At 41.1% G+C, this 13,832-nt stretch overlaps 1 protein-coding gene across 4 annotated transcripts in view; it reads right to left on the minus strand.

Moving 5' to 3' along the window:
* Positions 1-8,753, minus strand: part of LOC115123702 (tetratricopeptide repeat protein 21B-like) — a 147,804-nt gene extending 139,051 nt beyond the window's left edge. For all 4 annotated transcript variants that reach the window (XM_065019213.1, XM_065019211.1, XM_065019212.1 and 1 more), the window contains exons 1-8: positions 8,370-8,753; positions 7,989-8,118; positions 7,747-7,857; positions 7,421-7,587; positions 7,084-7,206; positions 6,741-6,898; positions 4,647-4,731; positions 2,548-2,646 (exon numbers count right to left, since the gene is read on the minus strand). In XM_065019213.1, coding sequence (XP_064875285.1) covers positions 2,548-2,646; positions 4,647-4,731; positions 6,741-6,898; positions 7,084-7,206; positions 7,421-7,587; positions 7,747-7,857; positions 7,989-8,118; positions 8,370-8,396 — 900 coding nt within the window. In that variant the 5' untranslated portion in view covers positions 8,397-8,753. The remainder of the gene's footprint in view (positions 1-2,547; positions 2,647-4,646; positions 4,732-6,740; positions 6,899-7,083; positions 7,207-7,420; positions 7,588-7,746; positions 7,858-7,988; positions 8,119-8,369) is intronic.
* Positions 8,754-13,832: the final 5,079 nt, after the last annotated feature.

Below are 13,832 nucleotides of genomic sequence, written 5' to 3' on the forward strand. Positions count from 1 at the left end.
TGGTTTCTCCACGCATCGCGCCGACAGAAACAAACATCTTTCTGGTAAGAAGAGGGGCGGGGGCGTATGCCTTATGGCTAACGAGACGTGGTGTGGTCACAAAAGCATACAGGAACTCAAGTCCTTCTGTTCACCTGATTTAGAATTCCTCACAATCAAATGTCGACCGCATTATCTACCAAGGGAATTCTCTTTGATTATAATCACAGCCGTATATATTCCCCCCCAAGCAGACACATCGATGGTTCTGAACGAACTTTATTTGACTCTTTGCAAACTGGAATCGATACATCCTGAGGCTGCATTCATTGTAGCTGGGGATTTTAACAAGGCTAATCTGAAAACAAGACTCCCTAAATTGTATCAGCATATCGATTGCGCAACCAGGGCTGGCAAAACCTTGGATCACTGCTATTCTAACTTCCGCGACGCATATAAGGCCCTGCCCCGCCCTCCTTTCGGAAAAGCTGACCACGACTCCATTTTGTTGATCCCTGCCTACAGACAGAAACTAAAACAAGAAGCTCCCACGCTGAGGTCTGTCCAACGCTGGTCCGACCAAGCTGATTCCACACTCCAAGACTGCTTCCATCACGTGGACTGGGATATGTTTCGTATTGCGTCAGATAACAACATTGACGAATACGCTGATTCGGTGTGCGAGTTCATTAGAACGTGCGTTGAAGATGTCGTTCCCATAGCAACGATTAAAACATTCCCAAACCAGAAACCATGGATTGATGGCAGCATTCGCGAACCACTGCTTTTAATCAGGGCAAGGAGACCGGAAACATGACCGAATACAAACAGTGTAGCTATTCCCTCCGCAAGGCAATCAAACAAGCTAAGCGTCAGTATAGAGACAAAGTAGAATCTCAATTCAACGGCACAGACACAAGAGGTATGTGGCAGGGTCTATAGTCAATCACGGATTACAAAAAGAAAACCAGCCCCGTCCCGGACCAGGATGTCTTGCTCCCAGGCAGACTAAATAACTTTTTTGCCCGCTTTGAGGACAATACAGTGCCACTGACACGGCCTGCAACCAAAACATGCGGACTCTCCTTCACTGCAGCCGAGGTGAGTAAAACATTTAAACGTGTTAACCCTCGCAAGGCTGCAGGCCCAGACGGCATCCCCAGCCGCGACCTCAGAGCATGCGCAGACTAGCTGGCTGGTGTGTTTACGGACATATTCAATCAATCCCTATCCCAGTCTGCTGTTCCCACATGCTTCAAGAGGACCACCATTGTTCCTGTTCCCAAGAAAGCTAAGGTAACTGAGCTAAACGACTACCGCCCCGTAGCCCTCACTTCCGTCATCAAGAAGTGCTGTGAGAGACTAGTCAAGGACCATATCACCTCCACCCTACCTGACACCTTAGACCCACTCCAATTTGCTTACCGCCCAAATAGGTCCACAGACGATGCAATCTCAACCACACTGCACACTGCCCTAACCCATCTGGACAAGAGGAATACCTATGTGAGAATGCTGTTCATCGACTACAGCTCGGCATTTAACACCATAGTACCCTCCAAGCTCGTCATCAAGCTCGAGACCCTGGGTCTCGACCCCGCCCTGTGCAACTGGATACTGGACTTCCTGACGGGCCGCCCCCAGGTGGTGAGGGTAGGCAACAACATCTCCACCCCGCTGATCCTCAACACTGGGGCCCCACAAGGGTGCGTTCTGAGCCCTCTCCTGTACTCCCTGTTCACCCACGACTGCGATGCCACGCTGTATCACCGCCTGGTACGGCAACTGCTCCGCCCACAACCGTAAGGCTCTCCAGAGGATAGTGAGGTCTGCACAACGCATCACTGGGGGCAAACTACCTGCCCTCCAGGACACCTACACCACCCGATGTTACAGGAAGGCCATAAAGATGATCAAGGACAACAACCACCCGAGCCACTGCCTGTTCACCCCGCTATCATCCAGAAGGCGAGGTCAGTACAGGTGCATCAAAGCTGGGACAGAGAGACTGAAAAACAGCTTCTATCTCAAGGCCATCAGACTGTTAAACAGCCACCACTAACATTGAGTGGCTGCTGCCAACACACTGACTCAACTCCAGCCACTTTAATAATGGGAATTGATGGGAAATTATGTAAAATATATCACTAGCCACTTTAAACAATGCTACCTAATATAATGTTTACATACCCTACATTATTCATCTCATATGTATACGTATATACTGTACTCTATATCATCTACTGCATCTTTATGTAATACATGTATCACTAGCCACTTTAACTATGCCACTTTGTTTACATACCATCCATGTTTGTTCTGTATCTTTTGCCGCTCTGTACCATCACTCATTCATATATCTTTATGTACATATTCTTTATCCCCACACTTGTGTGTATAAGACAGTAGTTTTGGAATTGTTAGTTAGATTACTTGTTGGTTATTACTGCACTTGTCGGAACTAGAAGCACAAGCAACACTCGCACTAACATCTTAACCATGTGTATGTGACTGATGGGTCCCTGGTGCATCACATACCACCCCACTAAACTCAGCTAAATTACTTACCAGTCTGCTGATGGGCTGGGTGAGACTGACGTGGAGACCGGGGGAGCATGGCTCTGAGACCTCTGCTGCACTAACCAGGGCCTGCAGATGTTCCTTGGCCTACAAACGTAACATAACCATCAGCTCCTAATATTGACATCTGCCAAACGGCAGAATTTAGCATTGGCATATAAAGATGTATATTTCACCAGCCACGTTGGCGGTTGGGTCAGGGCTCCAAGGCGATTCACTCACATTTGTGAATAAAAAGTCAAGTATGATCACATGTATAGTAAAATAAATGCCGCAGTAGCTGTTTTCAAAGTATTTCTGCCATTTTGTTTCATAGCTGGTAAATTAAATTGCACAATGTCAAAGAACGACGAATCGTATAGACTACCCCACCCCGCGCTACAACTCTACCTGACTGGGAGCTGAGTACAAGTGAAAGACTCATTTTAAGAAGCACTGCTCACACGCATACAACTTGGTCTAATTTACTTGAAAGTGAAACTGAATTGATTCTTTGTCCTTGTTTCTTGGCTATTTATTTTTATTTTTTCACAAGCTAGGGTGTTTTTTAATGTTTGAGTTTCCACTACTTGGGAAGAGAAGATCACGCTTTTACTAGACCCAATCACACAGACACAAACATGGCTCGAGTCACACTACCACGTAACGCCCTGCCCTCGCTGTTCCCCCACGGGACGGTTGTGCTAATGTAGTAGGCTAATGGGATTGAGGTTGTAAGTAACACATTAGGCTAACGTAGGCTAATGGGATTGAGGTTGTAAGTAACACATTAGGCTAACGTAGGCTAATGGGATTGAGGTTGTAAGTAACACATTAGGCTAATGTAGGCTAATGGGATTGAGGTTGTAAGTAACACGTTTCGCTAATGTAGGCTAATGGGATTGAGGTTGTAAGTAACACATTTCCCAGGACATAGACATATCTGATATGGGCAGAAAGCTTAAATTCTTGATAATCTAACTGCACTGTACAATTTACAGTAGCTATTACAGTGAATACCATGCTATTGATTAAGGAGAGTGCACAGTTCTGTATTAATAAACCAATTAGGCACATTTGGGCAATCTTGAGACAACATTTTGAACAGATATGCAATGGTTCATTGGCTCAGTCTAAAACTTTGCACATACACTGCTGCCGTCTAGTGGCCAAATTGTAAATTGCGCCTTGGCTGGAATAATACAGTATGGCCTTTCTCTTGCATTTCAAAGATGATGGTACAATAAAAGCATGTTTTTTTCTTTGTATTATCTTCTACCAGATCTAATGTGTTTTATTCTCCTACATTCATTTCACATTTCCACACACTTCAAAGTGTTTCCTTTCAAATGGTATCAAGAAAATGCATATCCTTGCTTCAGGTCCTGAGCTGCAGGCAGTTTTGATTTGGGTCATTTTAGGATCCTTCAGAGGATTTATTAAAGGGACAGGTGAACATTTTTCTCATCTGTGATATTTTGGTTAAAAGGTTCGGGTCACACATTTTTTCATTAAACATAAACTGGGTGGTTCGAGCCCTGAGTGCTGATTGGCTGACAGCCGTGGTACATCAGACCGTATACCACGGTTATGACAAAACATTTATTTTTACTGCTCTAATTATGTTGGTAGCCAGTTTATAACGGCAATAAGGCACCTCAAGGGTTTGTGATATAATATACCACAGCTAAGGGCTGTGTACAGGCACTCTGCAATGCGTCGTGCATAAGAACAGGCCTTAGCCGTGGTATATTGGCCATATATCACACCTCCTCGGGCCTTATCGCTTAATTATGCCACATTACTTTGATTGCTTTAGAAACATTACAAAGCAGGCTCATCCGGGTTTCCTTGTGTTTGGTTGGTGTAATTTTAGCGGAAGAAAAATAATTTTACTTGTAAATAAATCTGAGTGGCTGGCAGATTTTTAAATGTACCTGCCACAGTGGCTGTTTGGACAAAAAATAAAATTGTATCTACTGTATTACCAGTCTCGTACAACCACCAGGAAGTGTTACCAGCTTCCATTCTGTTTGGCTACAGCATTCATCAGTCTGGTTATACGATGCTACTGTACTACAGCATGTAGCGCCATATACTGAACTCACCTTGACCAGATCCCCATCCCTCACAATGGTATGGATGGCGAGAACTTGGATAGCGTTCAGATTCCGCCCATCTTGTTGTAAAATCCTGAATAAAATATGCGATACCAGTCAAAAGTTTGGACACACCTACTTATTCCTGGGTGTGTCTTTATATTTTTTACTATTTTCTACATTGTAGAACAATAGTGAAGACATCAAAACTATGAAACAACACATATGGAATCATGTAGTAACCAAAAAAGTGTTAACCTCTTGAAACTAGGGGGCACTATTTTTATTTTTGGAAAAATAACGTTCCCAAAGTAAACCGCCTATTTCTCAGGACCAGATGCTAGAATATGCATATAATTGACAGCTTAGGATAGAAAACACTCTAAAGTTTCCAAAACTGTAAAAATATTGTCTGTGAGTATAACAGAACTGATATTGCAGGCGAAATCCTTAGAAAAATCCAATCAGGAAGTGACTCTTATTTTGAAACCCCTGTCTTTCTATGCATCCCTATTGCCCATTGAAAGGGATATCAACCAGATTCCTTTTTCTGTGGCTTCCCTAAGGTGTCTACAGCCTTTAGACGTAGTTTCAGGCCTTTATTTTGAAGAATGAGTGTAAACGACTACATTGCGTCAGTGGCCAGCTGAGGGCTCTCAGAGTGATTCTTGCATAAAATGTTTTTTCTCTCGCTCCTACTGAAAAGCCAACTGTCCCGGTTGATATATTATCAAATAGATATTTGAAAAACACATTGAGGATTGATTATAAAAAATGTTTGCCATGTTTCTGTCGATATTATGGACATAATTTATGGATTTTTTTTCAGCGTTGCCGTGACCGCTATTTCCGGTAGATTTCTCAACACAACGTGACCAACAAAAGGAGGTATTTTGGGTATAAAAATAATATTTATGGAACAAAAGGAACATTTGCTGTCTAACTGGGAGTCTCGTCAGTGAAAACATCCGAAGATCATCAAAGGTAAACGGTTAATTTGATTGCTTTTCAGATTTTCGTGACCAAGCTTCCTGCTGCTAGCTGGACATAATGCTATGCTAGGCTATCGATAAACTTACACAAACACTTGTCTTGCTTTGGCTGTAAAGCATAATTTCAAAATCTGAGATGACAGGGTGATTAAACAAATCCAAATATATTTTATATTTTAGATTCTTCATAGTATCCCACCCTTTGCCTTGATGAAAGCTTTGCACACTCCTGGCATTCTCTCAACCAACTTCACCTAGAATGCTTTTCCGAAATTTCCCACATATGCTTAGCACTTGTTGGCTGCTTTTCCTTCACTCTGCAGTCCAACTCATCCCAATTGGGTTGAGGTTGGGTGATTGTGGAGGCCAAGACATCTGATGCAGCACTCCATCACTCTCCTTATTGGTCAAATAGCCCTTACACAGCCTGGAGGTGTGTTGGGTTATTGTCCTGTTGAAAAACAAATGATAGTCCCACTAAGAGCAAACCAGATGGGATGGCGCATCGCTGCAGAATGCTGAGGTAGCCATGCTGGTTAAGTGTGCTTTGAATTCTAAATAAATCACTGACAGTGTCACCAGCAGAGCACCCCCATACCATCACACCTCCTCCTCCATGCTTCACAGTGGGAACCACACATGCGGAGATCAGCCGTTCAACTACTCTGATTCACACAAAATTCCACAAATTAACAAGGTACACCTGCTAATTGAAATGCATTCCAGGTGACTACCTCATGAAGCTGGTTGAGAGAATGCCTAGAGTGTGAAAAGCTTTCATCTAGGCAAAGGGTGATTACTTTGAAGTATCTCAAATAAAATATTTGGATTTGTTTAACACTTTTTTGGTTACTACATGATTCCATATTTGTTATTTCATAGTTTATGTCTTCACAATTATTATACAATGTAGAAAATAGAAAAAAGAAAGAAAAATCCTGGAAAGAGTAGGTGTTCACACTTTTGACAGGGACTGTATAACAGCGATGTATTCATCACTAAGAACAGTGGTTCACGGTTGAGTTACAGTATACCAATATAGTATAACTATAACTACGTATAACAACAGCTAGCCAGTCTCGTAGGGTTAGGGATCAGGAGTCCTAGTTACCTAGCAGCTGTATCCAGGGCCTGCTCCCAGTCCTGTAGAGCCAGGAACAGCTTCATCTTCAGCATCAGACCAGGGAGGAAGTCTGAGTGGGAGGTCACTATCTGATTCACCACCTGCTGGGATCCAGTGAAGTTATGCTGGTTCATAAAGCACTTGGCCTGTGACACAAGGAATAGAAACCATCAGGTTAAATTCAATTATCAACACATGTTAGGTAACTTTTCCTTGGACTGCTGTGCCTACAGCCAACCATCACAGCTGTAGCCTCTCAAACAAATACTTTTATAAGAATAGTTTAGAATCAGTGAACCAAAGGGAGAGCTGCTGCTGTGCATTGTGGTACCTTTCCCATCATGCCGAACACATCCCTGGAGTGCTGCCCTCCTCCGTCCAGGTAGCAGATAGCGTTGTTCCTCTGAAACTCATCCTCGGAGTTCATATCCACCCAGCCCTTCAGGATGGACCCCTGGCAACGAGAGGAACAACTAGAGTTTCACCACAATGTCCACTGACCAAAAGCACGGTATTACTTTGGAACTACAGAAAATATCATTCATAGATTTTGTCATGCACTTTAGTAAACCTGAATTTTCAAGTGCTATGTTTGAAATCATACTATATAGCTTCATATGAGCCTAAATAACAGCTGAATAATACTGGTGTCATGCATGGGTACGGACCTCTTTTGAGGACTTGGATATCTTCAGTATCTTGTCAATGTAGTCTTTGGCCTTGTCAACGTGGCCCAACAGCCACAGGAACAGGGCTCCATAGAACAGAGGCTTCTCTCCCGCCTTCTTACGGATATTCCTCACGTGGGTCTCCAGGGCTGCCACAGCCTCGTGATCTGCAGACAAGAGATAAACACACTTTACATAACACGTAGCCTGATACTCTGCCATTTCATATCAAACAAAAGGAATGGGAGGTTGTTTGAGGCTAAGGACAACTAGAAGATTAGCCTATTGGAACAGACCGTTAAATTTAGGCCTATCCACCCACTCACCAATCATGTCACTTTGCTTGTGTGCACAGATAAGAGCCATGCTGGAACATATGGCCACAGTCGGCTTGTCCTTCACCTGCTCCAGCTCTCTCATGGCCTCCTGGGTTCGACCTACCATTGAATAATGCATACCGGTAGTGACCATGCTCCTCTCGTGTATAGCCTAGTCTCAGTCAAATGACAGAATCTGCCATCAACAATGTTGAGTCAATACACGAAAGAGTCCAAATATACGGTTGTACCTTCCATTAGTATCCCAAAGCCTTTAAAAAACAACAGAACAGGATCCTTGCTGTACATCTTCAGGTAGTACTCGGCTGTGTGTATGGATCGCCTGTAGAACTTCTCACCCATGAAGTAAATCAGTGAAGCCTGAGGATGAGAGTAGACATTAAAGCTTACTTTCAGTAATAGATACAGTATCATTGTAAGAAGCTGTGTTTTACCCCCCCCCAACATAAACCTGTTAGACACAACTAGCTAACGTTAAATATCTAACTAGCCAGGCAGTTAACACTAACCAACTGGCAGGCAACTTCATCAAATAAATCATATCCAAGTGTAAAAGTCTAGCTAGCTAACGTTAGCCAATAAACATATTACATAATAAAACATTAACTTACTAAACAAACTGGATCTGTGTCAGCCATGTTTTCCTGATAAACTTCTCAACTTAGAGAGTGTGTTGTTGATGTTATTGGTCCCTGTTTCCTGTTGCTTTCCGTTCCTCAGTGATGCTAAACCTTACGGAGTCAGGGAGGCTAACGTCGGGCGTTTCCTGTTGCTTTCCGTTCCTCGGTGATGCTAAACCTTACGGAGTCAGGGAGGCTAACGTCGGGCGTTTCCTGTTGCTTTCCGTTCCTCAGTGATGCTAAACCTTACGGAGTCAGGGAGGCTAACGTCGGGCGTTTCCTGTTGCTTTCCGTTCCTCAGTGATGCTAAACCTTACGGAGTCAGGGAGGCTAACGTCGGGCGTTTCCTGTTGCCTGACAACCGACGAAGCAGCGCGCTTAAGGCATGGCTAATCACACACAGAGCGGTCGTCTCATCTCCGATCCACGCGCTGAAAACATAACGCCTTGATAGACTTAGATAAAAACGATCTCAGAATAGTGACAGCTCGTTTTGCAGTGAAACTGACAGGGATCGATACATGGTTCTTCTGTAGTACAACATGTAACGAATAAACCTGGTGTAAAATGTCATTGATCGGAAGATTCAGAATTGATTTGTTTCTCATTTATCTCCCAATTTTACAGTGTGTACAAGAGCATAAAGAACTTGATTATAGACTCGTTTAACTCAAATGATTTAGAATCAACGCATGAGAAATACTGGGAAATATTGATCTTCCAAGTAAGATCCATCGCCATTACACAGTAATGAACTAAAGAAGCAAAAAATGTTTTAAAGATGAGCTTATGAATGAATGGAATGTTCTTTTAGAAAAGGATACCCTTTCAAGCAGAGGATGAAACAGATTTGAATCTTGAATAGAACTAGATCAAATGAACATTGATTTCGCTAAAGGGGCTTTTATTAGATGTAGATGCAAGATGGGTCGACGAGGGTGAGAAAAACACAAGATATTGTTTTGCTCTTAAAAAAAAAGAACTATAAGACAAAATCTGTCTTAAATATTGACAACACCTTGTAAAGACCTTAACATCATCTCGACCTGTATATTCTTTCTATGAACATCTGTATACATATAATTTAATGGAACAGAATGTGAACCTTTTAAAAAACATGTCCTTGGTCATGTTATTTCTGATGAGTTCAAGTCCATATGTGAAGAGGAGTTTCTATTGTAGAGATGAGCGATGCTCTTATATCTATTAATATCAAGGAGGCAGATGGTTGGAGTCTTACAATGTATAATAATCCAAAGGGGTTGGCAAGAGAATGGTCGTGGACAGGCAAGAGAATGGTCGTGGACAGGCTAGAGAATGGTCGTGGACAGGCAAGAGAATGGTCGTGGACAGGCTAGAGAATGGTCGTGGACAGGCTAGAGAATGGTCGTGGACAGGCAAGAGAATGGTCGTGGACAGGCAAGAGAATGGTCGTGGACAGGCAAGAGAATGGTCGTGGTCAATCTATGAAGAAGGACCTGGAACAGATGGTATTTCTATTCTATAGTAGAGATGAGAGATGCTCTTAAATCTATGAAGAAGGACCTGGGACAGATGGTATTTCTATTCTATAGTAGAGATTAGAGATGCTCTTAAATCTATGAAGAAGGACCTGGGACAGATGGTATTTCTATTCTATAGTAGAGATTAGAAATGCTCTTAAATCTATAAAGCACCTGGGACAGATGGTATTTCTAATCTATAGTAGAGATTAGAGATGCTCTTAAATCTATGAAGAAGGACCTGGAACAGATGGTATTTCTAATCTATAGTAGAGATTAGAGATGCTCTTAAATCTATGAAGAAGGACCTGGAACAGATGGTATTTCTATTCTATAGTAGAGATGAGCGAGGCTCCTAAATCTATGAAGAATGACCTGGGACAGATGGTATTTCTATTCTATAGTAGAGATTAGAAATGCTCTTAAATCTATAAAGCACCTGGGACAGATGGTCTTTCTATTCTATAGTAGAGATGAGCGATGCTCCTAAATCTATGAAGAATGACCTGGAACAGATGGTATTTCTAATCTATAGTAGAGATTAGAGATGCTCTTAAATCTATGAAGAAGGGCAAAGCACCTGGGACAGATGGTATTTCTATTCTATAGTAGAGATTAGAAATGCTCTTAAATCTATAAAGGACCTGGGACAGATGGTATTTCTATTCTATAGTAGAGATTAGAGATGCTCTTAAATCTAATGAAGGACCTGGGACAGATGGTCATTCTGTGGAATTTTATATAGACTTTTGGGAATATTTAATGGAACCAGTATTCAACATGTTCCAAGAATGCCTAGCTAATGGTGAGATGATTACTACCATAGAGCCAGGGGTAAAGATCCCCTGTTCATAGATAATTAAATACCTATTGCATTATTACATACAGATTATAAATGGACAACTTTAGCATATGCTAATAGACTTAAAATGGATCTAAACGACCTTATTAATGACATCTAAACTGGTTTCATGAATGGTCACCACACCAGCTGTAACATTGGGTTAGTTTTAGAGTTGACTGACAACGCTCGTTTAAGTGACTCCATGTCACGATTTCCGCCGAAGTTGGTCCCGACGCCAGCGATCCACGTTTCATTTTCTATTTGTTTTGTCTTTATTGTACACACCTGGTTTCCATTCCATAATTATTGTTCCCTATTTAACCCTCTGGTTCCCCCATGGTTTTTGTGCTTGTTTGTTCATGTTTAGTTGTCTTTATGTGTGAGCTGGACTATTTTGTTCTCCGTCATGGACTATTGTTTTGGTTCTTGAGTCCGTGTCCTGCGCCTGACTCCGCCTTACCTGCATTCACATAGACTCTTGACACTCGAAGGCTATTATTTTATCCCTCTACGTTTGTAAAGCATTTGACACAATAGAACACACATTTCTAATACATTTGTTATACACTTTTGGTTTCGGGACTAGCTCTTTCTCTGTTATCAATATGTTTTTATAAAGATATGAATAGTTATATTATGATTAATCGTAACACATCTAAAATATATAATATTCACCGTAGTATTCGCCAGGGTTTTCCTGTTTCAGGTTTCTTATTCCTTTTAGTTGTAGAATATCTATTAGCATTTTGAACAACCCGGAATTATAATTCAATATCAGTTAGCAGATGATACAACTCTGCTTCCAAAAGACAAGGATCAAGTTGCTATTGCACTTAATACTATCAAATCATTCTCTCTCATTTATTTATCCTATATTTAATTAGGTTTCAGCTTCTGGTCTGGAACTTAACTTAAAGAAATGTGACATATTGTCCCTGCATAACTCAAATGACCTGTTTGAGAATATTCCAGCGAAAGTTAATGTGAAATATTTAGTGGCGAAAAAACCATATTGTCCCTGCATAACTCAAATGACCTGTTTGAGAATATTCCAGCGAAAGTTAATGTGAAATATTTAGTGGCGAAAAAACCATATTGTCCGTTCTCTCAAAGATGAAAGGAAATCATTCTTTAATAACTGGCTCCAGCGTGACCCTCTCTACCATTGGAAGGGTTTTACTGTCCGAAGCAGAGCGTCTGTCACGTTTGTCTACCCTGCCCTTTCCCTATGTGTAGCTGATCAAACCAGCAAGGAAATCAACAACACTTTCCTAGACTTTATATGGGAAAAATAAACAACACAAATCTGAGTAGTCTGTAATATCAAACCAAAGAGCTGATGGTGAGCTTGAAGTACTAGAGTTCATTGATATCAACAACACCTTTAAATTAAACTGGATAAAAATATGTTTAACTCTGAATCTTTATGGTACTTCATTCCCCGTCATATTGTTATCAAATTGTGTGGTCTTACATTTTTGTGGAAGTGCAACTGTTCCCTAGCAAAATTACCCATCAAACTTCACTAACAAGCCCTTTTAGCCTGGAAACTATGTTAATGTCCACAACTTCTCCCTTCACAAGGCCCTTCTGTGGAACAACAAAGATATTGTTGTTAAAAACAAGTCTTCCCTAAGTGGTTTGAAAGAAATATTATATTTGTGCTTGATTTATTTGATAAAGAAGGAAATATACTCTCTATTATAGAAAGGTCTTAGAAACATATAACTTACCAATACATTATAAATAATTTAATTATTTATGGAAAGCATATCTATTACTCAATTTAATTTAATTTTCAAAGCAATACCTTCAGAACTTACTCAATTAATGAAATCTCATTAGTGTTTTGGAGAACATGTCGAGATATATGCACAATTTATGTTAGAAGGTTGCCCCCTGCTGGATCAGAAATGTAATAACAAATTCACAAGAACATTTTAACTCCTGGAGGGTAATTCGTCTTGAATGCATATATAACTGAAATTGAATGGAAGAAAGCTTGGTTGCTCCCTCACAAATTTTGTATAGCAAATACAGTAAAAGAAATTCACTTTAAAATCTTTGACAAAATATACCCTTGCAATAACTTGTTGTCTAAATTCATGGACTTAAAGTATGCCTTTTCTGTGATAAAGAAGGGGAGACTATCATTCACGTGTTTTAGTGTGTGACTGTGAAGTTACTGTGAAGTTACTGTGAAGGTAAGTATTTACATTTTTCATTTCATCAATAAGACCCATGTATTGATGTATTTAATGAAAGATGTAATAAACTCAGCAAAAAAAAAAAAGAAACGTCCAATTGTCATGACTCTGTCTTTCAAAGATAATTCATAAAAATCCAAATAACTTCACAGATCTTCATTGTAAAGGGTTTAAACACTGTTTCCCTGCTTGTTCAATGAAACATCAACAATGAATGAACATGCACCTGTGGAACGGTCGTTAAGACACTAACAGACGGTAGGCAATTAAGATCACAGGTATGAAAACTTAGGGACACTAAAGAGGCCTTTCTACTGACTCTGAAAAACACCAAAAGAAAGATGCCCAGGGTCCCTGCTCATCTGCGTGAACGTGCTTTAGGCATGCTGCAAGGAGGCATGAGGACTGCATATGTGGCCAGGGCAATGAATTGCAACGTCTGTACTGTGAGACGCCTAAGACAGAGCGACAGGGAGACAGGAGGGAGACAGGAGGGACAGTTGATCATCCTCGCAGTGGCAGACCACTGTTCGGTACATCAGTGGCAGACCACTGTTCGATACATCAGTGGCAGACCACTGTTCGGTACATCAGTGGCAGACCACTGTTCGGTACATCAGTGGCAGACCACTGTTCGGTACATCAGTGGCAGACCACTGTTCGGGACATCAGTGGCAGACCACTGTTCGGTACATCAGTGGCAGACCACTGTTCGGGACATCAGTGGCAGACCACTTGAAAAACAATATCTAAAAAAATCTCTAGAATTAATGAATAACAACAAAAACACTTTATTCTATTTTCACCTGTGACCCCTGGCCTTTATTTAATTTGAGTTACTTTAACTTTTAAAAGTCAATTCTTGTGATTTTTTTTTCTACTTGTAATGTTATTTTATGTG

The sequence above is a fragment of the Oncorhynchus nerka genome, linkage group LG6, assembly GCF_034236695.1.
Source record: "Oncorhynchus nerka isolate Pitt River linkage group LG6, Oner_Uvic_2.0, whole genome shotgun sequence".
NCBI lineage: Eukaryota > Metazoa > Chordata > Actinopteri > Salmoniformes > Salmonidae > Oncorhynchus > Oncorhynchus nerka.